The sequence below is a fragment of the Lineus longissimus genome, chromosome 13 (assembly GCF_910592395.1).
Source record: "Lineus longissimus chromosome 13, tnLinLong1.2, whole genome shotgun sequence".
Taxonomy (NCBI): Eukaryota; Metazoa; Nemertea; class Pilidiophora; order Heteronemertea; family Lineidae; genus Lineus; species Lineus longissimus.
In genome coordinates, this window is record NC_088320.1 from 6,900,309 (window position 1) to 6,926,304 (window position 25,996).

At 40.3% G+C, this 25,996-nt stretch overlaps 1 protein-coding gene across 5 annotated transcripts in view; it reads left to right on the top strand.

The window, feature by feature from the left end:
* LOC135498030 (FMRFamide receptor-like) overlaps positions 1-23,842 on the top strand; it is a 154,013-nt gene extending 130,171 nt beyond the window's left edge. For 3 of the 5 annotated variants that reach the window (XM_064788161.1, XM_064788159.1, XM_064788162.1), the window contains 2 exons: positions 18,097-18,485; positions 21,294-23,842. In XM_064788161.1, coding sequence (XP_064644231.1) covers positions 21,417-22,706 — 1,290 coding nt within the window. In that variant the 5' untranslated portion in view covers positions 18,097-18,485; positions 21,294-21,416 and the 3' untranslated portion in view covers positions 22,707-23,842. Of the gene's footprint in view, positions 1-9,161; positions 9,225-18,096; positions 18,486-21,293 lie in introns of those variants that run through there. The other 2 variants (XM_064788163.1, XM_064788160.1) reach the window with 2 other exon arrangements.
* The last annotated feature ends 2,154 nt before the right edge of the window (positions 23,843-25,996 follow it).

The window sequence follows — 25,996 nt, forward strand, 5'->3', positions numbered from 1 at the left end:
TGAGCCCGGAGCTGGATAGTGTCTCTCGCTTTGATGTTTCTACTCATGGCTTCCGAACGGAAGAAGATCATCCGCGCCAATTGTGTCTTAATGGCTAGCAACACGACGCCTGAAACCCAAAGGAATTTTCAGGAAGGTAAGTAATGGAAATTCCTGCAGAGAACCTCTCGTTCATTCTGTAATTTTAAAAACGCACTCGCGGGGGGAGCGTAGTTGTTCCGGCGATAGCGTTTGGAAAACGCACTCGCAGCAACTGGTATCTTAAAGGTAAAGCGCAGGCCTAAAAATCGTACTTAACGGCTTTTAATAGCAAAATTTTCCCCAATCAATATTTGCCGTCAAAACTGTAAAGTTTTTGTAACATCGAATTGCACATTAACTTGCAACTATCCTGGAGGCGATGACTGCATTTATTCAATCCATTGCAAAATTGCATTGCTACGTCTAAACTATTACCCTTGCGTATAACATCCTGATATCCTGGGTTTTTTACTCCTTCGCCGTATACAAAGTTTGGGAATTGAAATATCGCCATCGACAGGCGGAGTATATTGAAGCCACTAAGTTGTGCCATGACGCGGGTATAATAGCGTGAGCCGAGTGTAGATCATTATCTGGCGGTTCGATCTCGGTCGAGATATCTCTGAAAGCACGGGGCTGTTTTGTAACAGTGCCTTCGTCATTTGCCGGGATACTCTAGTAGGTGGCGGCCCATTTTAGTCCAAAGCTAACTCAATCTGACATACATCTACGCCATGACAATTTCCCTTAAATATTCGACTCGTAACCTTCATAAAGCATCAGTCATTTTGCGCCACGGTCTTTTGAGAGAGACGGAACATGCTTCAATATTAATTGAGAGCCAGTAATACGCAGTCGTGTTGATCCCAAGTACATGTACATAGTAGACTCTATCCGCCCACCCAGCATGATGGTATTTACCTGCCAAGTGAACGTAATGGCATTTGCCTGCATGTGTCGATTTTCTTATGCTGCTGGAGCCCAAAATGTTGCAGTCTTTTTAATTGATGTTGATTGATAGGCCATAGGGATGTTCTAATAATGAACGATGTTTCCTCTAGAAGACATTTAGGCTTGCCGTTTACTGAACCGGAGAAATAACGCGGTAATTCAGTTGTTGCTCTTCGTCTCCCGCCGCAGATACTAAATCACCCTCTTAATTACGACTAAGAATTAAGCGATATTGGAATATCTATCTCTGGAGCATTTGTATTCTGGGAGACCCCTGTTTTTAATCAATCATTTACTTAATGGAACCAGTGAACACAGTTTTGGTCATTTGGCAGCTTGTTGCTGGTAGTTCATTGTCATGTTTACTTGTCCTTGGTAAGGGCGAAGCGATGATAAGATAAAGCCGGAATAATAGGACAGCGAGGAGCGGTTGACGATAAATTAATGTACATGACTGTATCAAAAAAAATCAAACATCGGGCACTTTATAGGTCGGTTATACCGTTCTTCTTCGTGCTGATCTCTATAACGTTTAACACGTTATCGACTAATGCTCTGCTCCTAAAGGTGAGTAACGTATTCTCTGGTTTCGATGGGGGATGGACATTTACAAACAACAACATTGCTTTATTAAATAAATAATACAGAATCCTTAAAAACAGCACTGAGATGTAAATCCCTGCAACCCACGGGTTCCCACAGCGGCGCTGGCAAGGCTTCAGAAATTCGACTGTGTCTTGCTTGTATTTTAAGCCCCCCTCTTAGGAGGGGCTCTTAAGATACACGTGTGTGCGGGAGTATATAATGTAAATGAATGAAGAGAAATAAAGAGAGTAACAATTGTATATCCAACAAACAATTTTTTTTGGTTTTTCAAAATGGCGCTGAATAAATAAATCAGACCAGTTGTAGCGCTGAATTATAAATCAGACCAGTTGTAACAGGTTACGAGAACATCTAATTTAAATCTTCATGGGAATTCGCTACATATGCCTAAGAAATTGGCCAATTATATTAATATTTTTATTAGAGAAATATCCGTCCTAAAAAATGACAGAAAAGGGTGGTTTATTTCAATTTTGTGTCGACATGGTCGAGGTCGCGTGACATAAACAAAACAATCGCACACACCCGTCCAAAATGGGCACTTTAAGAAAAACAAATACGTTTTCCCTGCTTAAAACCACACTGACGACTAAGTTATATTTTGGGTACTGCCCAAATCTGAAGTATCAAAATGAATCACAAACTAGAACTAGCTCTATTTAGCTATAGTTGCGTGAAAAATTCGGGTGAGCGGCGTACATTCTGCACCCTAGCGGCCAATAATTAAACTACTTTCAGCTGTCTGCTCCGGTCTCGTTAGGGAGTTTTTCCCAAATGTACGCGATGATGACGTGCCCCATTAACAGGACGTAACATCTATTTTAAAATGCATTTCCAAAGTGAATGCATGAGGACAACCTATTTGTGTCGTATATCACTGGAAACGCCCGATTCCCGTGAATAAGGACAATCACAATGTATTACATTACCAAAACAAAAATGTGTCGGAAGGATGGATGGATGGCCCCATCGCACCCCCCCCCCTCCAGCAGTATGACACAGAAGGGCTAGTTGACTGTCCACCGGGGGGGTTTGGGGGGAGCTTCCCCCCAACGCACTGGTAAAAACCTATGTCGACGGAGGGGGGTTTGGGGGGTGTCCCCCCATTGTAACAGCTGTAGTTGTTAGAGCTTGCACTTAACATATGCTCGTAGGGTGGTTCGGGGGAGCTCCCCCGACCTAAAGGGGGGCTCACTAAGTCCTTGACTTTACATATTACTCTTATCATGCCGTGAAAGCAAGCATACGGGACATTCATGGCCAAGGAATAAAGGAACATACTGTGCTAACCTGATGGTGAATTACAATTAGCCTACGACAATCTCCAGAACGGTGTCACATCGAGTGTAGACTATTATTGTCACATCGGGTCGAAGATAAAGTGTCAACACAAGGCTGTGACAATCCGCCGATAACAAACGATCCAAGATGATGACGACCCATAACAGGATAGTCAGAGTCATAACAAGATTTAGGGGACGTGATTACATCTCTTCTCAACGCCGGCCTTAACAATCTCAACTGTCGTACCCTGGAGTAATTAGACATGTTTGGACGGAAAGAAAATCGAGATAACAGCGAGGCAAACAACAGATTGACACAATGATGATTCTGCGGAGGTTGAACTTCCAATTATGAATATCATTAACGTCGTTAACTTTGTCGAAACGGCAAAGGCAGATCGCTTGGGGCTTGACATGACGGTAGGGTTGTTGCACCGTGTTCAAGCGCCAACGTAAAGCTAAGGGCATTTCCTCAGAACAACTGCGAGCAGCACTGATGTTCGGTTCATTAGACACGATGTTCGTGCGTTATTTGTGTGGTGGCAAGCTCTGCAATCGTTTCGAACGACGAAGTACGAAGGTATATGTGTCCAAATGCAGTACCTCCGTGTTGTTACCATAGGCATTGTTACAAAAAGTGTATTTTCAAAAAGGGAATCACTTTCTAATGAAATTACAACGCCATCGTCGTATCCGGCATGCCGACAGCTGCGTATAGCCGCTTCTCTCATTAGGAGAGCAAAACACTGGTAAACTGTAACACCGAGATAAAATGCTCGGTAATACGACGACTAGTAGAAGGCACGCTGCGTTAAGAAAAATGTAATGCCACAAACATTTCCGTGGGTAAGATTCCTTCCAATTACGATCATGAGAAGTGTTGGCAACCTACTCGACGTTGTATGGTGTATTCTTTGTATAAATAACCACTCCGATTTTGTGAAAATATGGACTGCGGATGATCAAAAGATGATATCATTGAGTCCAACGAATGCGGATTTTACTGTCAGAATGCTGGAGATGGTGTTGTGGGTTTTGTGATGGATGCGATTGCAAATTCTTTACGCATACGAAATGAATAGAATATGACTGATCACTTATGCATTGAGGCAATTGTCGTGAGTGGCTTCTGTAGTTAGATAGAACTTGCGTCATTTTATATCTTGTTTCTACTCTTCTTCATCATTGTCATATCATTTTCGTAGTTTTGGGTGTGGAAGGGGTTTAGGATGATGCATGTACATGATTGAGCTTTTATCAAATAACTACTGCTTTTCACTGTTAGCCTTTTTTTTGATAGATTCAATTTCATCAAAGTTTTCCATGCGTGTAGGCAAAATCACTGGACATGATTAATGGCACTTCGACGGTTCCTTTGCTGAAGATGCTGAATCATATGTTTGACTAGATACTTCTGTAGCCAAGAATGTATTTGGCAAACAATCAAGATCTCAGACTACAGTGATGAACTTGTGCTCGCTATATACTAATAGGTCCGTGGGGTATGCACGATCAACCATGAATCACTACTTCGAGTCTTAAAAAAGTGTTTGCATTGGGATACAGTCCGTAGAGACGACTTGCAAGTAAAATTCGAACAATGCTTAAAAAACAGTCTTCCCGTATATTTCAAAGTAATTGAATAGAATAAAACTCCCCGATCGCTTGGGAAATCATTTACAACGCGATATCATGTTTTTACTTGGTGCAAGAATGCTTGTTATTAATCGATACTCTCGATTGTTCTTCGTGATTTATTGTATATTTTTCATCAAGAGCCCGCAATTTTAAGCCTCAACTGTCAGCCAAACGATTCACTGACTATTTGTACCAATTAAATTGGATCGTTGGTTAAGCAGAGTACGTTTTTTTTCTGGGCGCTTTATATGTACTGACGGTGTAAACAGTCTAAGCTAAAAAAGTAATTTGCATGTTATGGTTTAAATTCTTGTTTTTGTTGCTTAAAAACTTTGAGTTCACTGATCAAATGGTGTACAGTTATACCGCAATTGGCATTTTTGTGATTTATAGTTGCTTTCGTGTACATTGATTAAATACAATAATTGGAAAAAAAATGACGAAAAAATTAAAATATAATGCCAATTTGACAAAGCGGGCGTGAAAATTTGGGGACGAACACCTTGCATCTTAGACGTTCTTTGGAGTCCATTCTTTGAGGTTCCTTTTTCCTGGATTCCGTAGGCCGATCAGATTTCGAAATCTTATAGGCTTACTTTAGAAGGAAACGAAAAGCGTGTAACGGGAGTTACTTAAGAATATTTTCTAACTAATCCTACCATCTGGCTATGTCTGTCCTTAGTGATGAGCGTGCCTGCTTACGAAAATAAATTACCAGTACCGTACTCCACAAGTTGGGGGACTGATTTTGTGCGTGTATGGGCATATGATAAGGAAAGTGTTAAAAGCAGCAATGTTGGGAATCATGACACGGAAAGACAGGGAACAAGGACCCACTTGCAGCGTAAAGGATACCCTACGCATTTCTTGTGTCATGAACTACCCTGGAGTCATTGTTTCTTGTCGTGGTGATGAAAGTAGGACTAGAGCCAAGCGCCTTGACGCGATGACACCATCAAAAAAGAACAGAAGATGTAAATCAAGATAACTCGACGATCTTCAATTTCATTTTTCCTAGTTATCGTTTGGTACACATATCACGCTAGACTCAATGCCCAGTCGGCCACATGTTAAAATGGTACGCCGTTTGCACTTTCAGTTACAAATTTCCAATATTTAACGAGCGGCATAGGCTTTTAAATCTGCTATCGATTCTTCTAAATCGCATCACAAGCACCTTCCTCCATAGTTGTTATCCAGCTCCTGTTTTTCAAGGTACACAGTCTGCTTGCCGTAATTTTTCCGATCTGTTTCCTAGTAATCCCCGCAACTTCCAACAGCAATTCTACACTGCAGAAGAGTAAATTGCGTGTGGTAACCTAATAATGCATCGAAAATACCTGTTGACATTTCGGGCTGTTTTGCTGTAAGTCCCATGAGTGGGTTAGGATTGTTAGGCGAGGTTTAAACACGCCACATGATATACTATTATCCGCTTTTTTACTTTCTATTGTAACAAAGGGAATTTACTACCAGCGAGCCCCTGTGTTGAAATTCAGCCTTTCGAAGATGACGTTTTTAATATGTAATTGCTATTTTTATTTGATGATTCATAATCAAAAACATACATGAAAAGTGAACACATACTTTGATTCACACTCCTTCCATAATCTTCACTTTGATACGGGAAGCACTACATCGTCGACTTCATATTCTCTTTAGATGAAACTAGAGAAGACGTGCCTATCATTCGGAAATTTCCTGCCCGCCATCGCATCATATACGATTTCAAAGTTTTGTGGGTAGAGCCAGACCAAGAACCTCGACGCTCTTCACCCACCTGGATGCAGCCTTTTGTGGGATTCATTGCTCTGCCACCGCTGTTTTGTTATTTCGTTGTCATCCACAGTAATTAAACGCAACATTTCCGACTTGAACCTTACCATGCACACCAGTCGATATAAGTCTCCGAAGGACACAAGCAAGGACAACTCAGTTTGAGGCGTCTAGCCGTGGGCAACAGAAGCTATAAATGTGGTTACTGACTATATAGACTCCGATTTACCCAAAGGACTACTACCTGCTGTGTCTATTTTCTGGTTGATAAACTCATCAATATTCTTGTTATACAAATCATCGGAGATTAAGGGAATTTATCGAAAAAGGATAGAATTACCCATTCTGTGGTAGTCGTCTATGGTCGCGAAATGAATAGTGTCTAACCTGTGTGTTCAAGTTAAAAACTTGGTAATGTAATTTTATTCATGTTTTTCAAGTCGCAAATCCGGATATGATTATTATGAATAATATGGTTTGATCTTATTCAGTATATCATAAGCCGACATGTGAGTTTTCATTTACAATATTTACAAAGTTTTCGTAAGATTCTGGTTTAAGATCGTATTATCAAAAAGATTACAAGAATTTCGTGAAAATTGTGCAATGTACATCTACACGAAACTTTTAAAATCCTTTCTAAGAATCGTATTGAAATATTCGATCTTAATTGGTGTGTCACGCCCATCCTGACCACTGCCAAATGGATGGAAACTCTACCTAATGGATGGTGCACACATACAGATTTTTAGAGGTTTCAGAATGTTCAAACGAATTACATGGGATATGTAAAGCCGAATGGATGGAAACTCTACCTTATGGATAGGGCCCATACGGATATTTAGTTCCATGCCATTCTAGAAAAAAATATGAAAATTTAAAAGGGTTATATGGAATATCTAACTACGCCGCCGGTATTGGAATTTGTTTTTGATGCTCGTTCTAGAAGGAATAATCCAGAGTCGCATCATTTTCCACTAATAGTGTTATTGGAATACTATCATATAACTAACTTGATGACAAATTTCTATCTATAACGTCAGAGAATGTTATTCTTTAATTTCATCCCCGCAGCAGTGGATAACGGGAGGTTAGACCAGGTCACTGATTATCAGGCTAATTTAAATTCAATGACCAAAACTCAATATTTGCCACTTATCTCCAATATCATAATCACGAAGCGAACGTTATGTTCCCATTCAGTTCTATTCCTTGACCTCAAAGGTCTTGGGTTCTGTGGTGGAACTCTCTAGGACAGCCGACTCTTGTTACCAAAAACGGACTGACAGTCTGGCGTGCATCTCAAAAACTCTGAACTCAGAAGAAGAAGAAGTTATTTTCCTTGATTGGACAGGTCTTGAAAAGAGTTTACTTTGGTTTATCAGTATTTACCTTGACGAAGAATACAGCATACATTTGTATGCAATCTATTTCCAAATGAAGTGGATCGGCTATTACTCTGAACTCATAAACGGCATGGTTATACGCACAATGGTAAACTAGTTAGCGTGACCCCACTGACCGTCGCTATTATCGCTTGAGTTTTAGCGGTCCGATATCTCGGCAAGTGTAGCGTTTTTGTGCCTCATACAAAAACCACAATATACTTCGCGTTGAAACTTACGCAGTGTCCAGATAAGATAACTTAAAAAGGACAAAGCGCGTGAAGTTGTTGTTAAATCCAGTTCATATTAGCAGCGCAGTGGTCATGAAAAGTGAGGTATGTTTGATCGAAAAACGGGCTCACCATTACGCTGCGTTATAGTGTACCGTATACAGATAATGTACAATGCATACGGCAGAATCAGATCAAATTTGGGTGAGGCGCACCGTAAAGTGAGGTAAGGGCAAGGGCTACGGAGGCAATACCGCTGGTTTTGACTTCCAGAATGATTAAAATGAATGCTCCATAACGTTTCAAGTTTTTCTATCACCGACTGTTCTTGCTTTCTCTGACCGGCCCCGCTTGCTTTGCCCTGAGGGATATTGACTTGCTCAGGCCTCTCCTCTGCGACGACAGCCACTGCAACCCGGGCTCGGATGATTGGGGTCTGGTTCGATTATTTGTTCGAGCATTCTAATGACTTTACCGTGTGTTAATTGTAAATTGCCAATGTTATTGTTTAACTTGTCCTTGCTTGTTCTAAGTGTAGTGGTGGCATCATTCCTACTAGCCCAGGCTAGAGGGAAATTCCCTTTAGCTCAGTCGGTAGAGTGATGGCCTTGTAAGCGAGAGGTCCCGGGTCAATCCCTTGTTGGACCTTGATGTTATTCCTCTGTTACATTTGGCGCCCAACGTGGTAAAAGGGTACTAATAATTTGTTTAGGCGCTGGTGTGTCTTTGGATAATGAATTAACCCTTTGTATCACGGAAGAACCCGTTTGTGTGGACACAACTTTCCCAAACAGGGGGAGTATGTAGTGGTGGCATCATTCCTACTAGCCCAGGCTAGAGGGAAATTCCCTTTAGCTCAGTCGGTAGAGTGATGGCCTTGTAAGCGAGAGGTCCCGGTGTAACATCTGTGGTTGTTTCCCATGTGTCAGTGTTTCCAAACAATAGGCAGCTAGAGAGACCATGACTTTTCAATAGGGGGAAACACAGAAAAACTTGTCAATCTATCTTTTAGCGTTCCCAAACAATGAGGGGAAACACTCAAAAATAGAAACACTCAAAAACATTACACCGGGTTCAATCCCTGGTTGGACCTTGATGTTTTTCCTCTGTTACATAAGGTTTTGATAAATAATAAATATATAGTGTACACAACTGGAATTTTATTTTCGCGAATAACCGATTAGAGTGATAGTCGCAGAAATAAAAATCGCGCAAAATATTTTTTGAATAGAAAAAGTGAAAGGAATTTCGTGATTATTTCAGATATAGATATCGGCTGGAGATCGAGCTCTGTAGTGCCCTCGTTCTTCCTTTTTGTAGCTGTTTGGACGCAGGTCTGTATATTAATCTCGAAAATTCCTCCATGGCTGACCTTTTGGTCTGCATCATCGTGTCAGCAAGTATGGATTCTCAACTATATATACTAAGTGTCACCAGATAATTGAAAATATAGATTTTCTCGAGAACATCTAATCTTTTTTAGTGTCGTCTTCGATGAAAGATGATTAAGCAAAAGGTTAATATTCATTACTTGACTCGTCCGTAACCTGGGTCAGTTTACGATCTATATACCGTAAGACTTTACAAACTTTTCAGAAGGTTAGGTTTATTCATTGTCTGGATTAGACAAGATTCCAATCGGTGGACTCTAATGTGGTGTATTGCTAGTTTACCAAGCAGTATTTCATATCGCTAGTATGAAAATCTATTGAGCAACTAATCGTCCGATGCAGGCTACTGCATTACGTCATTTTATATGTCTGAAGCAATTCTAGGTTTTCCGCAAAAAAAGTTTATGTAGATTTCGGACAGCACCACATGGCGCTCTTTGCGAATTGATTTGTTTGTACTAATTAAGTGGAATGTTTCATCATGAAACAAATTGATAGCAATGCACCCACCTACCCACTTGGTAAGATTTCTAATTTGAAACGGATATTTTTGCAGGATTGTTCAAAACTTAAATAATGACCTCTTTATTTTTGTAATACATGTAGTTCTATTTTTAACGGTCAAACGTATCATCTTTATGGGGATGGAAGATAAAGGATGGAACTAAGACAAATTTTGAAATATATTGTTATCAATATGCAACATTTTTTTTTTGCTGTAAGCTCACATTAAGATATGTTACATGACTGGACACCAGCCTCGGGCCAATTCACTTAACGGTATCTTGCTATTCAATAACTTGGGTTTTAGAAGAAAATATTCTGTTCGCGGAGCTGAATCGTCAGTCACATTGGCAGGCTATTATCAGTTTGCAAATTGTGTGGTATACAACTGTGGCTTTTAGTATCTGTTAGCTCAACCAGAGAATGTCACCTTTGAAGACGCTTCGAATTCATTCATCGGTCGGTCGAGTCATGTCAATCTTAGAATGTAATCGGGCGATGAATCCTGCGAATGAACGTTATCCATTCTATGATATGATCATGGCGATGAACTCAAGTGGATGTTGTAAAAGAATCCGAAGATTTAATCACTTTCGTTCGGCCTTGACGAAAAACCGAAGTCAATTCAGTGCGAGATTTCCGATACCTATTTTGAGTTAGATTTTTGAATGGAATGAAATGTAGCGGATGTAGTGTCTTGATGCAATCGCTATAACTGCCGCCGACCTCCAGTTGTTCGCGGAATTCTATCAAATCTGCTCTAAAATTCATTCATTCTAATCTTTTTCTGCTAGAGTACGTCTGCTTGTTTCAGGCGCTCGGCAACTTTATATCTACTGGTCCCAAGGGTGAGATAGACAGAAGGCGGTAAATGATGAATGACATGGTGAATGATTGCTGCGAGAGATTTACTATCAGCGAATGTGAGTTTTTTACTCGTTGCGTTAAACTACCAAAGTTTAATGACTGTCTAACCGATGTATCTTCAGCTTTTCTTTTCACACGCTGTGACTACATGTATATTATCCAGCAAATGATTTCAATATCAATTTTAACTAGTATCGATTAGTATCGTTGTCATCAAAGAAAGTATAGAATTTTCCTTTAAAAAAGGGCTCGTTTGAGCATTGCACATCAGTCTTAATTAGTTAGATAGTTATGTGAATTCATCTAGAATGTTATTCAAACTGGCAAGACTGCTTCCAACCACAACCAACCGCGCTAAATTTGTCATAGAGAGTAATTTGCCTTACGAACGAATACCCGCTGGGGAGATTTTAGTTTTGCGGCGGCAAACGACCGCAGCGTGAAAACGTCATATAGTGAAAACAAGTTATTAGTGATGATTGATATGCTATTCTATAAAACCTACTGGCAATGTTTAGTTTAATAACAGCCTACCGAAGACATTTATCTGTTGAACAGCCAAACATAACACTTAGAGAAATATGGTGTGGATCCTTGCCGCTGTGACTTGAATAAACTGCACCCCGATTGAGAGAACGCGGAATATCAACTGTTTTCACAAGGGAGACGTGTGCCGATCGACGTGATCGGACTTTAGAGATTGACAACAAGATTTCGAGAGAAAACAAATAGCACAATCCTGCTATAAATCGGGGGGAAAAAGTTTCATAGTTTACAATAATAGAAGACGTTTTCGTAAAATGACTCCGCGGTTTATTTTGATTTAGAATAACACCAACGTTAGATTTCTGCTGAACTACTATAGTGAGATGATCTTTTTTTTCAATGCCTCCTAAGACATTTCTGTATAACTGATTGACGTTTTCTCAATACTATTTATTTTAGCTTCAAATAATGTCAACTCAATAGATATTCTGATGAACTACTGAAGTGAGATCCTCTTCCTTACGTAGCTTCATTAGCCCTTTCTGATTAATATATTGCTCAAGGTCTGGCTGCAAATGAGGGACTCGATACTTACTCGTTATTACATATATTACTTACTCGTTATTACATATACTGATAGTTCAATTCACATCCCCATGCAGTTGCCTGCACCGTATCATCAATGATTAAGAAGTAATTTGGAATTACTTTTCAGCATGACATCCACAGCCACATTAGGCTAGTTATTTCTATTAGAGCCCCGGGAGATTAAAAATCATTGGCCAAAACGAGAGTTGGCTATTAGATTATAAGTTCCTAATAGTGTTGGGCGAATGGGGAGAAATAAAGACGAACGTAGATTATTGATTTCATGCATATTAATACATAATACGATAATATAACTATAGGCGTCTGGTTCAGACGTGACCAAACTCTACACATACCTTAGCAACCGGACACCGAGTATTCGAAAAAGCTGGATCGCTGGATCGTTTGATTCACTGGATTGTGACTCGTGGATCAGCACTGCCTGGCTTATATATCGATATATCTTGTGTGCGCCGGCACAGCTGCTGTAGCTGGTACTTCATAGTGTAGCCCACCGGTAGGCATACCGTGTGTTGCAATACTCTGCCTCACAGAACATAATAAGACTCCCATAATAATTCACATATTGATTTAAGAATTTCATCGCCTACAATACCTACATTCTGTAAGCTTTGCAGTTCATGAAGAACTGCCAGTAAAAGCCCGGCGATTTTAGCCTGAGACTCTGAGGACTTATGTTGGCAGTGCCCGTGTGTGCACTTGAAGCACATAATGGGAAACGATAGAGATTCAGGAATTTGGAATCCATCCAGGCCTAGGTGATCCTGAGTCACAATCCAGTTAATGCAGCAGTCCAGTGATCCAGTCTTTTCGAATACCCCCGGGCACCGTTATATTTCTCTGACATGGACGTATCTTACGGCAAGACGTCGTGAACTCTGTGAAGTTTACCATCTACTAGTTTAAGGTCAAAACTACAGATCAGACGACTTGAATTAGCTTTTGTCATATGCGGCTTATTGCAGTGCTTTTGAAGTGAAGTCCCGGCTAAAAGCATTCCCTAAGTGACCTGATAATTCCAAAATAGATATTTATTTTTTTTTGTGCGATGATCAAACACCAACCTCAAGACTATTTTGGTCTACAGGCTAGCAACCATACATTGCTCGGTCATCATTTCGTGATTGTCAATCTCTGCGTTACTAATTGTGGCAATCACTTCAAATATACGATAGGGCTTGATGTTATATCTAAAAGGTGGAATGACTTTGATGTATACTGAAACGAAATGGCAGAGAGGACCTTATCGGTTGGTTCATGTTTGATATGTTGTTTTTGCTTTTTTGGTGTCAACATAAACTGGCAGAGTTTACAGTACGTTTTGTGTTTAAGCCTACGTACACGTGTGGCCAGCTAGTCAAAAATGGAATTTAACTGGAGATGAGAAAAAAATTAACTCTTTTGAATGCGGCGGATGCGTTCGCTTAATGTTCATCATGCAGACGATCACTCCTTAGGTTTTTATCTTCCATGGAAAGCTTTCCATTTCCTCAAAATTATAATAATCTACACCTTTTCTTCCTCTTCACAGTCCAATTTTTCGTAACCATAAAATTCTTAGCCTGTGCGTGGCGACAAAATCGGCAGTTTGCTGCTGGTTCTCGGCTGGTCCCCGAAGCTTCTTCCATCTTTATTGACTTTCTTCCGGCAAAAACACCTGTTTTCTCCTTTCTTCACGGGACAATCCTTCCAACTAATGTACGACCCTGGTAATGGAAAATGGAAAATAATCATTATCACGTTTCGTTGCTGCATGGAAGGTTGGGGTTCTAACGCCATGGTCGGTAATCGAGATATTGAGACCACACTTTTGCTCTAGCACCGTAATGTCACCAAGGCTAATAGTCTAATATGCATACATGACTGTGTGCCACAATACCTCGTTAACATTTAACGCAAAGATTGTGACATTGTTACGGAGTAATTTGCAGGAATGCGATGAGATAACATCCCCACACCAGGTGTCCCTTGGTGCGAGCTGACTTAATAATGGTAGGTGTGATAATGCAAACAGTTGACACTAGCTGACAGGATATTCTTGCTGGTGTTTGGAACATTGTGGCTTGTAAGAGTGATAGCTGTTGGCGATATCGGTGGTAAGGGTTAGCCGAAATACCATACTGCTCTCACTCAAGTCACATACAGTAGGCCATATTTGGTCCATCAACGCAACCCCTGGTCATGAAAAGTCCCGGTGAATACATATTCTTAAGATTCTTTATAGTTCAAATCTACCTCCTAGACCTGTCTGTCTTGTTGGTTTTGCAGAAATCTTATCGTTGTTATATACCCCAAGGTCGGAGATACCGATAAAATAGTATTCTTAGTTAAGATGTGCAATCTTTATACTGTTCTTGTAAGATTCCTGTTTAAGATCTAAAACCCGAATCTTATGATAATCGTATAAAGATTGTCAATGCATTCAAAACAGTAGAAGATCTTAACTGCGAATCGTATCGTATCGTACATTTAATACCACGGATGAATTGTTTTTCTCAAGCGCGATCGCCTGAATCGAAAATCAAAATGAAACTCAAAGCTTCTACAGGGTCACCATATAATCCTGTTACACCGCTGCAGTGCAGGAAGAAGGATCACATGACCCTATGACTTACCCAGTCCGCCATGGCCACTGTTTGCTCATTTTTATCATTTAATGCCTGAGAGTGTCTATTTACCCGGCGCTTTCAGCCTGGGTTTCCTTCCTAGACATGGCGCTGCGGCAATTACGACAATAAATGCCGCAGGGCTGGTGGAATCACAGGATCCATTGCCCCATGTATTGAGCCGAGTGATATCCGAACCGTTACTACATCGGAACTAATTAAGGTAAACGACATGTAACCTTGTGTGAGATTTGTTAACATCCAATGTGGTGGAGAAAAAATATTCTTACGTCGTATTTTTGCATCAACTTTGTACACAAAAGTCATTTCTTGCTAGGGGGCGATTTCCTCTAATTACTTGAGCTATTCTTGCGAAAAAGAAGTGCAGAGGTATTTTCCTCCTTAATTTCAAGTTTTACTTACTTTGCGTATTCCTTAACGTACACGAACACCTCATATGATGAGATTTGCTAGCGTAAGTGTGTATCTAGCAGTCTATGGGGGCAAACGAATTTCTCATTATATATTCTTTCACCATATTAATGGAGTTCCAGCAGGCAATTCACTCTCATTTAAACTGCATTCTCAAAAATAAAATCTATGCCCACTCTATATTTCTCATCCGACTTAATTTCAAAATTCGGCAAATTGATGTCTTCATATCGAAAGTCGGTTTGAATGGTGCTCACTTCAACATTTTCAACTGAGCAAAGTTCCAACGTCGATTTCAGCGACAAAAAACATGTCTAAGCCCTTAATTAAAAGTCAACCCCAAGGGTGAAAACGTGATAGCTAATGTACTTTTCGGGCGAATCCTTAATGAAATTGCTTGAGCAATTTACCATCAATTCATTTGGATACCATGTTGAATAAACCAAATCAGACCAATATTGTGGCAAACTTTCTATCAAACTTCTATCAATGATTGAATTACAAATTTCATTGCGCTTAGCCGATAACTATTCTGTTGATACATACGAATAATTAACACTAGATAACGATTTATCTCGTCGAGAATTATATTATAGCATAGTAGTCGGATTGCCTCATTCGCATCTATTTTCATCATTAACGTTTTTACCCAATTAATCAAGAACAACTTCAAGGGGAGCCAAACTTTCTGTAAAAAGATCCTAGATTATGATGAAAACGAACAGATGTGGTACATACATGTATGTGCTCGTTACTTTCGAATGCATTCTTTGCTTCACTATGATGACATTCTCACAGTCGACAACTCTCTTATACGAATAATAGGATTTCTGGCTTCTGAAATTTTTCACGGTTTTTCAGCCACCAGAAATATTTACCGCCTTCAAGTTAAAAAACAAACAAACTTAAACTCATGTAATTTTTTGGAAAAAACAAACCTCCGGGGAGCATAATTGTGTTGGCTAAAACAAACTGAAGGGTCATTTAAACTAAAAGCAAAACATACTTTTAGAGTGAACCATGCGAGACAAAACGTTTGTGATAAATTGGGAATGCACCACATTCCTTCTTCTAAACGTTCAGTCGTTTGGCTCAGTAGAACTTTTAAAGATATTTGTCAACATCTCTGAAAAGCTCTCAAAGCTCGCTTTCTCGTTTGAAGTATCGTAGTTTCCTCTTTCTCTCTTTGTTGACTGAAAAACGCTTCCGGTAGTCTATCAACGACACCGAGTTATAAGTGCGACAGAAATAGATACCTCTTAATGGTCTTGCCGATGAGCATTCGGGGCTCCTTCCAAGGCATTATGGCTACTTATTACATTGATTTCCTCGTAAGTGAGACTGGATATCAGGTATTAACGCAAGATTTATACAATCGAGTCCACTTTCCAAAACTATGTTGTATTGGCTTTCCGTTATTAGAACGAATACAGTGTTCCGTAGCAAGATATTCACCAATGCTGTTTAGGTATTAAGAGTTATGAAGATGCCTTCGAGGTTGAAGCGTATAGTTTAAACACTCCTAATGTGACAATAATCCTGATACGATTCTTAAAAGCTAATAACACGTATAGCTAGTTGCCAGTTACCCCAGTAGGTCTAATTCTCACCGAAATAGTAGACACCCTTGTTATTGAGACTTGGCGATCTCAGCGCCTTGCGTGTCAAGGTGGTTATCTGGTGTTATTTACCTTTTCTTTGCCTGGGGCTGTGTTAGCGTATATTGCCCATGACAAAACTCCGAAGAAAGAGTCACGCAGGATTATTGATTCAGAGATGGTATTGAAATACGATTCTCACCAAATACTTGTAAGATTCTGGCTTGAGATAATAAATCGGGATCTTACACGGGTCTTGTAATAATTTCGATTTGCATGCTTGTATGCGAGAATAGCATCTTAACCAGGAATCAATTATCGGGATTCTATGCTTGATATCTCCCTACATGTATGGACGTCACGAGAGGTAATTTGACCCCTCCACACTGACCTCAAAACCAATGTACCATACCAAGGGCTTTTGCTTCTCTTCGCACGTGAGATGATTTATTGTAGCCTTGCCTAATGGGGTTGTTGCCAAAGTGTCCAAATTCTTAATGCTGGGCTTGGGATGGGCATTAACCTCCCATTGATCTATTGTTTTACAATGAAGTATATGTCTTTCTACATTCATTTGTTATCAGAGCCAGACGCTGCCCGTCTTAATCACCGTCCTTATCCAGTCCACGATTAATGGTTTGCATTATTCGGACATATCAATCTCTCTAATCAGGTGCTCTTAACGTCTAAGTACTAGGCAAAATGGATACCGTCATCTAAAGCACATTACGTTGACAGCGTTGAAGAGTCCTCTGCAACTAATTGTCGTGATACTTGAAAGCTCTCATTTAGATACTGCAAATCTGTCCTTGGGGCGAAATCGTATAAAATCCAGACAAAGATAAATAGGTCATTAGTTCTAAAAACAAAAAGTTTGTTAATTGAGAAAGGTCAAAGATTGATGACATTAAGAAGTCATTTAAATTTGACAATCACTTCTTTAAGAGCACAGCGAAATCTTTTTTTCATTTTAAATAAAAAGATTAGGTAACTGATTCATAGATCTGGTGCCGAACATTTCGGGATTTATGTTTCTCTTGCTGCGATGAACAACGAAACCACGCAGTTGATCAAATAAAAAATTCCCCAACACAAATTCACGACATTGTGAATGTAAATTTCGATGTCTCGAGATGTTTACGAGATTTTAAAAATTGATTTGTATCTTGAATTCACAAGGGAATCGATCGAACATGAACATTCTGGCATATTCCTACATCTGTGAAACGACGTTGGTAGTGGTCCGTTGGGTATATGTGTTGATCAGCGTAAAGGCAGAGTATCAAATCATGGCTTTTGAAAGACAGGGGATGACATCTCATTTGGGAAGTGTATTAGGCAACTGACGCTGTTTCTTATTGAAAGGAACTACTTGTAAAATATCCACGAACCAAACAAACCGCATCCTCTCTTTATCATGAGTGTAATGGGAATCGAAACCGAGACCTCAGAGAGACAGGCGCTAATGCAAGTTTCCATGTTTCAATGGTTCCACTCCGACCAGATGACATCGCCCGATGAGAACAGAGCGACCTGGCGCTGTATCCGCATTGTCAACAGTGCATATCGAGTCGCCCTAGATGGAGGACATTTTGTTGACGATGAGACTAACTGTATTCTTTCTTACAATTTCATCCCAAAAGAATCTAAGTGATTTCGAGAAGTCATTCCCCCAAAATACTCATTACATTCTTGCATTATTTGTACTTTCAGATCTCGTTCCTCATGTAGCGTCGCCAGTATATTCTGTTTCGTCTCCCTCAACTACTCCGAAGAAAAGGTCATACCATACAGAAAAAGATACTTCAAGAGGCAGATCTTACTAATACGAACAAGAATCACTGTCCACAAATCAGGTTAAGAAGGGAATTCGAGTTACTTCCAAGCTCAAAGGTGATATTCAGTATAGACAACTATATTTATACCGAAAGTAATACATCTTGTCCCAAGAATAGCTGGATGTATTGGAATTCGATGCACTTGTTGTCGAGTTGTTAATAAGTGAAGTGTACTTATGACATTTCATTGATGAGTCGCTCCAAAACCAGATCTTCCCAAGTAGGTGCACGTGAAACAGACGTTCTCAATACTGTACTTTGATGGTAGGTATTAACACTTAAAGGCGTCTACGAGTTTTGAGTAATAGATTTGGGTGCAAGTGTTGTGATGAGAAGCAGTAAGAGTAAGAGTAAGAGTCTGAAAGAGTAAAGGCTTGTACCCACGGGCGCGATTTATCGCCTACAAAACGTCGCTGCGATATTCCGCCGCGACAAGTCGTTGCGCGCCGAATTTCGTAACCTGTTCCGACTGAAGCGTATAATGGAGCGTACTCATGTCAGGTTACGACATAATCTCTTGCTAATCGACTTCAAGGACTTGCGGAGTTCATTTTGGACACGTTGCACGCGTCATCTTTTTTGTCAGGATCCTTGTATTCCTCCAATCCTTTGTTATATATCCTAGGGAACTTCTCAATCTCCAGGATCAACCGTTCCAAAAAATCGGGTTCAGACATGTCGAGTTGGTGATGACGGACCCAAAATGATGACCAAGTGAACAGTTGAGGACTATTTGTGGACACAAGCCCACAAATCATTACGTAATTCTGTCTGTCAATAACCCAAAGGTAGTTACTTGAGTCAAAATGACCTAACCGGTCGCCGCGATTTGTCGCATAGATTGCCCTTTTTACAATCTCAATTACGTAGCGCGCAAGGCCAAGCACGAGAAAGCACGATAAATCGCTTGGATTTTGTAGCATCGCTCAAGTGGGAACACATGTACTGAATTGACTAGGAACCATTCTTTGCGATTATCGCTGCGACTTTCCGCGGCGGCAAAAGCAAGGAAAATCGCGTCCGTGGGTACAAGCCTTTAGAGTCTGAAATTAGCTGGTGCGGATTATTATTTCAAAGGAAACCGTATTATGGGATTGAGAGTTCAAACGAAAATGACATCACCCTTGTGAGCCGTAGGCTGCATTCAGTGGAGTGCTATTTATGTTTTATTCGCAATAAGTCGGATGCATTACATTTTCATTGTCTGTTTCTTCAAATGGTTAGGCCGTTATAGTTCGTGACTTTTCACATTTGAGTGGGAGATGTACAATACAAAGCACGTTGACATTTTTTGTGGATTACTGAAGTTGTATTGAGATAATTGTTGTATGGGGCACGGTACCGTACATTGCGATTATCGTAAAAGGTGTATCGTTCCTCAGATTACAATGATACTAGGGCAAGTAGGATCAGGCTACAAAGTGTGGGAAGGTACACCCAGTCGTTCAGGTCTAAGTTGTTTGCCTATCATGCAACAGAGGTTATCCAGTTGCAACTTGTGGGTATGGAACATATTGCATCTGTTTACTTCGAAAGGTTGCAGTTTGAAATACCTCTCTCAACAAGTGTAGGTGGGCAACATTTGCTGCTTCTTGAAGTACGAGAGCTGGTATCAAAGGAGGTGTATGTCATGTGCAGACCGTATAACTGTTAGCAGTTGGAATGGACTCCCAGCTTCGACAACAAGCGATGATTTACCGTTTAATCAGCAAAGGACATCTCAATGTTTATGGGGTGACCTACATGTACAAGGCTATAAAAGTTTAATATTTTGGAATGGATTCGCAGATACGGCCTTACTGAACTTTCGATATTATTTTGCATGATATCAGGATAAAACACAGGTCGTTCTCGTGAATACCGGTATCGGGTGCCATTTTGAAGTGGCCTCTTGGGGTGCCATATATTGCATGTACTATAATTGGCTATTTATACTCCATGAAAGGTATTATTTAGATGTTATTGTATGCACAGGTCGTCACAGTCATTGGCTAATGATCTGTAAGCCACACCAGCGTGTGTTGGTGTTGGTCAATGTTCCAGGGCGGTATGGGAAGCGGCGCTTTGCAGATTGTGCATGACACGTCACAATAAAGGCGGGACGAGGGCCTACTTAGTCCTAGTGATACCCTTTTTTGGACCTCCGAAATGTATGGTCTTACTTTCATAGTACAGAAAGGATAGGCTTCCGCTATTCACGAGGACATCCCGTATTTTCATTCTGATTGACAGTGTACCGTGTAAAGTATGTTAAACATCCATCAACATAAGCCATCTCAATTCGTTTTCGCTCTTGGATCGAAATCTAAACCTCTCTAGTATTCATATTTATAAGGGATCAACTGACAAAGGCTTGCGGCACCGGTGCAATAGGCAAGCTGAAAGCTGAGACCATAAACTTTCCAGTAACTGTTGGTCACACATGGTGACTTCCGTTAGCAGCAGCATCGTCGTGCAGATTGCAATGTGGATATGATCTGTCATGATACCCTGTTTTTCCTCTCAACAAGTGTGGTGCATTGCCGTTGGTCCCGCACGCCGCTGGATGCCCCGTCTAAGGCTGAACAAAAAATTAATTCATCATATTCAAGAACACATGTTGATTATTGTATATGTCCTGTTAGGAAGTCTACTATCCTGTTTGAGTTCAGCTTGCCTCAATAGCACATTCTTTGTTCGCGCTCATATACAGTCTTATCCCTTTATTCACTGCACATCCCAGGTTTTATACGCGTCATATCGAATTAGCTATGTGTGCTATAAGTGGTGAACAGAAATATGGAGATTAATGCAGTTTGTTATGCCAAAGGCAAGGTTAATTTTCGTTGACATGCTCACTTGCAATAATCCTCACACTATTCTTGTAAGATTCTTTATCACGATGTTTTACTATCATGAAATAACCTTTACGCGATGTTTGTAAAGAATTATAGCTGTTAACTAAAATTCGTGTCAGGATGTTCGACTTGGGGTGTTTTGATGAGTGACTGAATACAAATTGTGAAGGTGAAATAGTTCTCTTTTGTCGAAGTAGTCAAGATTTTGATTCTAAGTTCATATATTTACTTTCAGGAATTGCGGCATGAGAAGGCAATCGACGAAATTCTCTCTCAAAAACGGAGATAGATTTGATGGAATTAACGAGTGAACGAGCGAACATCTTAACGCGATAACTATGGAATGCGCCTTTAGGAAATGCCAGCTAATCCCGGCCTTCTAGAATCAGAGATGGAATTAAACAATACAAATATGACAATGGACGAGGTGCCAACACTCTTAAGTGGCTTAACCACTGCATTCATGGACGGCGTGGTTAGCAATATAACCACGCCGGGTGCGAGAACGACAATAACGGAATTCGTGACGACATCAAAGATTCTGTTGACGTCGCCAGAAACTGATACCAACGTCACAGTCAATGTCACTGCAGATTCCACGCAGACTGCTTATGAAGAATTTTACGAAACGGCTCGATTTGTGACGGGTGGTGTAATAATACCAATCGTGTGTATTCTAGGGATAATAAGCAACACATTGACTCTGATTGTACTGAATCAGAAGAATATGCACACTTCAACAAACACGTATCTGTCTGCGCTGGCTGTTGCGGACTTGATAAAGCTTGTCAACGATACTTTATACTTTGTGACTGTCCTGCTCTTCCGTGTGAAACCGAAAGCTGGAAACATCTTATACGGCCATTTATATCCCTATGCACATTTTATTTTTTCTCTTTCGACTTCCATTTCGTCTTGGTTGACTATTTCAGTGGCTGTGGAACGATATATTATGGTGTGTCACGCGACCAGAGCTCGGGGAATATGTACAATACAAAGGGCCCGAGTAGTGAGCACATCCGTCTTTTTCGTCATGTCTGTCATTGCCTTGCCTTATGCCTTCCGGTACCGGACTATCCGCGTCTTCGACAACACAACCAACACGAGTTCCTACGACGTGGAGACGACGAAAATGTGGGAAAATCAAATATTCGTAGATTCATTCAACTGGATACAAAATTTGTTACGTTCGATTATACCGATTGCAATTTTAGTAGTGGTAAACTTTAAGATCATAAAAGCTCTGAATCGGAGTCGAGCAAATAACAAAAAGTTTTCGTCCAGGAATAGAATTACTATAATGTTGATAAGTGTCATTGTTGTGTTCATAACATGCGTAACACCGGACGCTATAATGTCCATTGTTGGCGCAGGATATCATGACGAGTCTAATTACCTAATCAAGGGTATTCGTGAGATTACGGACATGCTATTAGGTGTCAATGCAGCAATTAATTTTGTCCTTTATTGTGGCTTTAACAAAGGTTTCAGGCAGAACTTTGTGTCATTATTCTTTCAGCGTTGCATTAAGGAGAAAATAAAAGAGGCTGACGATTCGCATTATAGGAAACTTCCCGATCCGTCACCGAACTCAAATGAGCCGAATTCGACCACGCCCACGAAAGAAACGAACAGTACGCGTGTATGATATTGAGTTGTGATGGATCGGATCAAATATAATTTTTTCTGGCAGTTAGAGTATGATTTAAAGTGCTTTTGTGAGGCAAGTCTAGATACAGTTTTCAGCTCGTATTATGGTATCAGCAAGAATAGATAACAAATTCCGAATGACAAGGCCAAACACAACTAGTTTTTTCATAAAATCGTCGTGAACAAGCATACCGCGCTATACACCCATGGGGAAGAGTCCAATGATCATATTCTTTGGTTTGCTGGGTGCTTGTATACAACTCGGGCATGTTTTCATATAAGCTGTACACCGGCGGCAATAAAAGGTGCTAGTGTCTTCAAAATCATTTCGTATTTTTGTTGCTCGTAGGTACTTCTGATCTGATAAGTCCCTCACACTACATTTAACCTGGACCTGGCGAAGTTTGGCGCAAACTTAGTGTTTACTTCAACCTGGCGTTAGGTTTAATTTGAAATGGGCAAAACTGAATAGGATGATGCCAAAGTGACGCAAATTTGGTGACTTTAACTTGTTTTGAACAACCAGGCCCGTTTGGCATAGCGGAGTTTTTTTTCCATATAATTCTGTTGTTCTCATCTGCCGCACTTTTAAACTATTCAATGACACTTTTTGCTCTCGTCTTTGAAACCTTCTAGCTAATATCCCTTTTTCACAAAATTTTTCAAGGGTCGGGCGGAACACCAAATCTACATCCCATCCGTAACTTAACATCTATGGACAAACTGCTTGACTGCCGCCATGTCATTCCCGGGCCAAAATGTCAATTTGTCACAATCTAATGAGACTGGCCGAAAATTGGCCTCCAATGTCATGAATGACGGCCGTCCCTTCTCATTTATTTTTGTGATCGATGTAAATGTGTCTGTCGCAGCCAATTTGACCAAGGCCACCGATATTAACGTTGATACTAATTTGTCATGGTGGCTTTGTTATGATTCCAGAATGTTTTTCAATTCGTGGCAACATTTTAGGGGCAGTGTAAACGTACATAATATATATATTGGGAAATTAAGTAACGTGCTTACTTCACCTAAAACATAGAATATATTTCCCGCAAAGATAGTTCCTCCTGAGCCAGAGGTATTGACATATAGTCTCCAGGAAATCATCTGCTCTTAACAGATTAAAACTAATTCTAGTCCATGGGAGGCCTACTAGGGGGCAGAAGTGAAGGAAGCAGGTTCGGCCAGCTAGGAGTGAAATGATGAACTAAAATGACTGCTCTAGCATTTGATATCTTGACCATAAAATCCAGTATATCTCCTCAAGGGCGCCTGCTTGCAGCGCTTTAAGCGGTATTGAAACATAGAAAATAGTAATTACGTATAACAGATTTTTTCGCCATCGCCGGAAACCGTCTCCTGAACCAGTCATAATGATTTTACGGTAGGTTTCGTCTCCGTTACCCGTCCGGTTTATTTAGTTGGACCCTGCCTCTCTCTAACCGCGACCACGTCCGGCAAATTGACAATGACAGTGATGTATGAGAAAGGGCTTTGTTGGTCAACCAAATGAAATCATGTGGATTGGATGCGAACCGAGGGGTGATGAACTCAACCTTATATATTTATCTTTGTCTAGGCAAATCAGAGGGTTTTTTAATCAAAGAACTTGTAGTTTCTTAATAATATCAGAGTGGCGTTGATGTCCGTTATTTTTCAAAACTGTATTCAGTTTTGGCGTACGATAGTTCATTTATAGAAGTGACATCGATGTCCATTGGCTTCGATATGTATCGGGTACTTTGATTGGTCTAAAGGGCAAGCGAAGATGGCCCTTAGATAAAGCAATGCGTTCTACGACTTGGGGGGGGGGGGGGTCAAAACGTCCAAACAGCGAAAAATAACGCGCCACACCCATAACGGAAATATTACATTGAAATGATTAACGCAAACACAATGATTTAGGGCCGTCAATAAATAACATGAAAAAATATTTTTTCTGATATTTACATGTACGACTGGAAATTATTTCAGAGGATGGTTGATATTTTTTTAGTCAATCCTAAGCCATTGCCGATGTAATCACAATTGATGAGAAACTTCTTTATTGGGATTGTTTAGGACTAAAATTATTAATAGTGTTTTCTGATAAGCCGACCCCAGCTGTCAGAATGTCAAAAATCGGCTCGTCAGCAACCAAATATCCGGCGAAGCCGCCGAGAAAACCCATTAAAGACAATTACTGTAGGAAATGACAACACAGTTGGTTCCTCATTCATTTTTAAACTGCGTATGAATTAGCCCTCGCAATGTGGCCATTACGTCTTATAACACATTATGTTTGAGACATGATGATAAAGCATTAAGCCACGGATGGAATCCCTGATTGAACTGAAAAGCATAAAAATCGGCAGAAGTTGTAGCCTGATATAGAGAGTACACGACAGTGTAGCAGTTGTTGGCAGTAATATGGTACATGTAGTCCGTTTGCATCATTTTGTCGTTCCCTTAAATCGCAGCCCGCGCAGCAAACGTCGAACACGAGGATCAGAATGATCTCTCGAAATACACTGATGTCTCTCAGATGTTTGATTCGTCGTGATTATATATTCGAAAAACACGAAATATGTGTGATTTGAATGATTAGCTTGTTTGATATGTATGAGTGGAGGATGAATGCTTTATTTAGGTGGTTTTACTTTTGTAATGTCTACGCAGTCTACGGGTACACATGGGATGCAAAATTTTATCCAAAAAGGGATACCCGGTACATGTAAAAGCAACTAATTCCAAAGTATTTGGAATACGTTTTGTGTTCGAATAGCTTCTACGTCTATCAAGAGCAAAACTGGCAGCAAGGGCCATGAGCCAGCGCTACTTGTCGCCGTGCCATGACTCGGTGAATCAGATTATCTATCAAGCGGACACTATTAAGACTGATGGCGTGTGTGACATGAGTTTGGTGTATGTCTGGATATTGATTGACGCCTGGTGTGATTGTTGTTGATGAGCTGCATCTTGGTCACTAATGGCCGTGTCGAAATTCTCGTCCACCACATTTCTCCAAGCCCACATAACTTAAATGCAGTAACATACAGGAATTTGAAAAATTGCTTTGAGTAACTGGTATTGTTATCCGTTCTTGTGGTAGGCCAACAGTCCTTAACTTCCAGTAACGACCGACTTCTGGTCGAACATTTCCTTTAAGTGGATTTCTGAGTGCGTTTTTTGCCACTGGCGTGATAGATTGAAAATTCTCAAATGTTGTTGTTGGCACTGGATTATGTCACACAAGTGTGTTCCGCATCAAGAAGGAAAAAAAACAGGAAAAGAAGGAATCCTGTT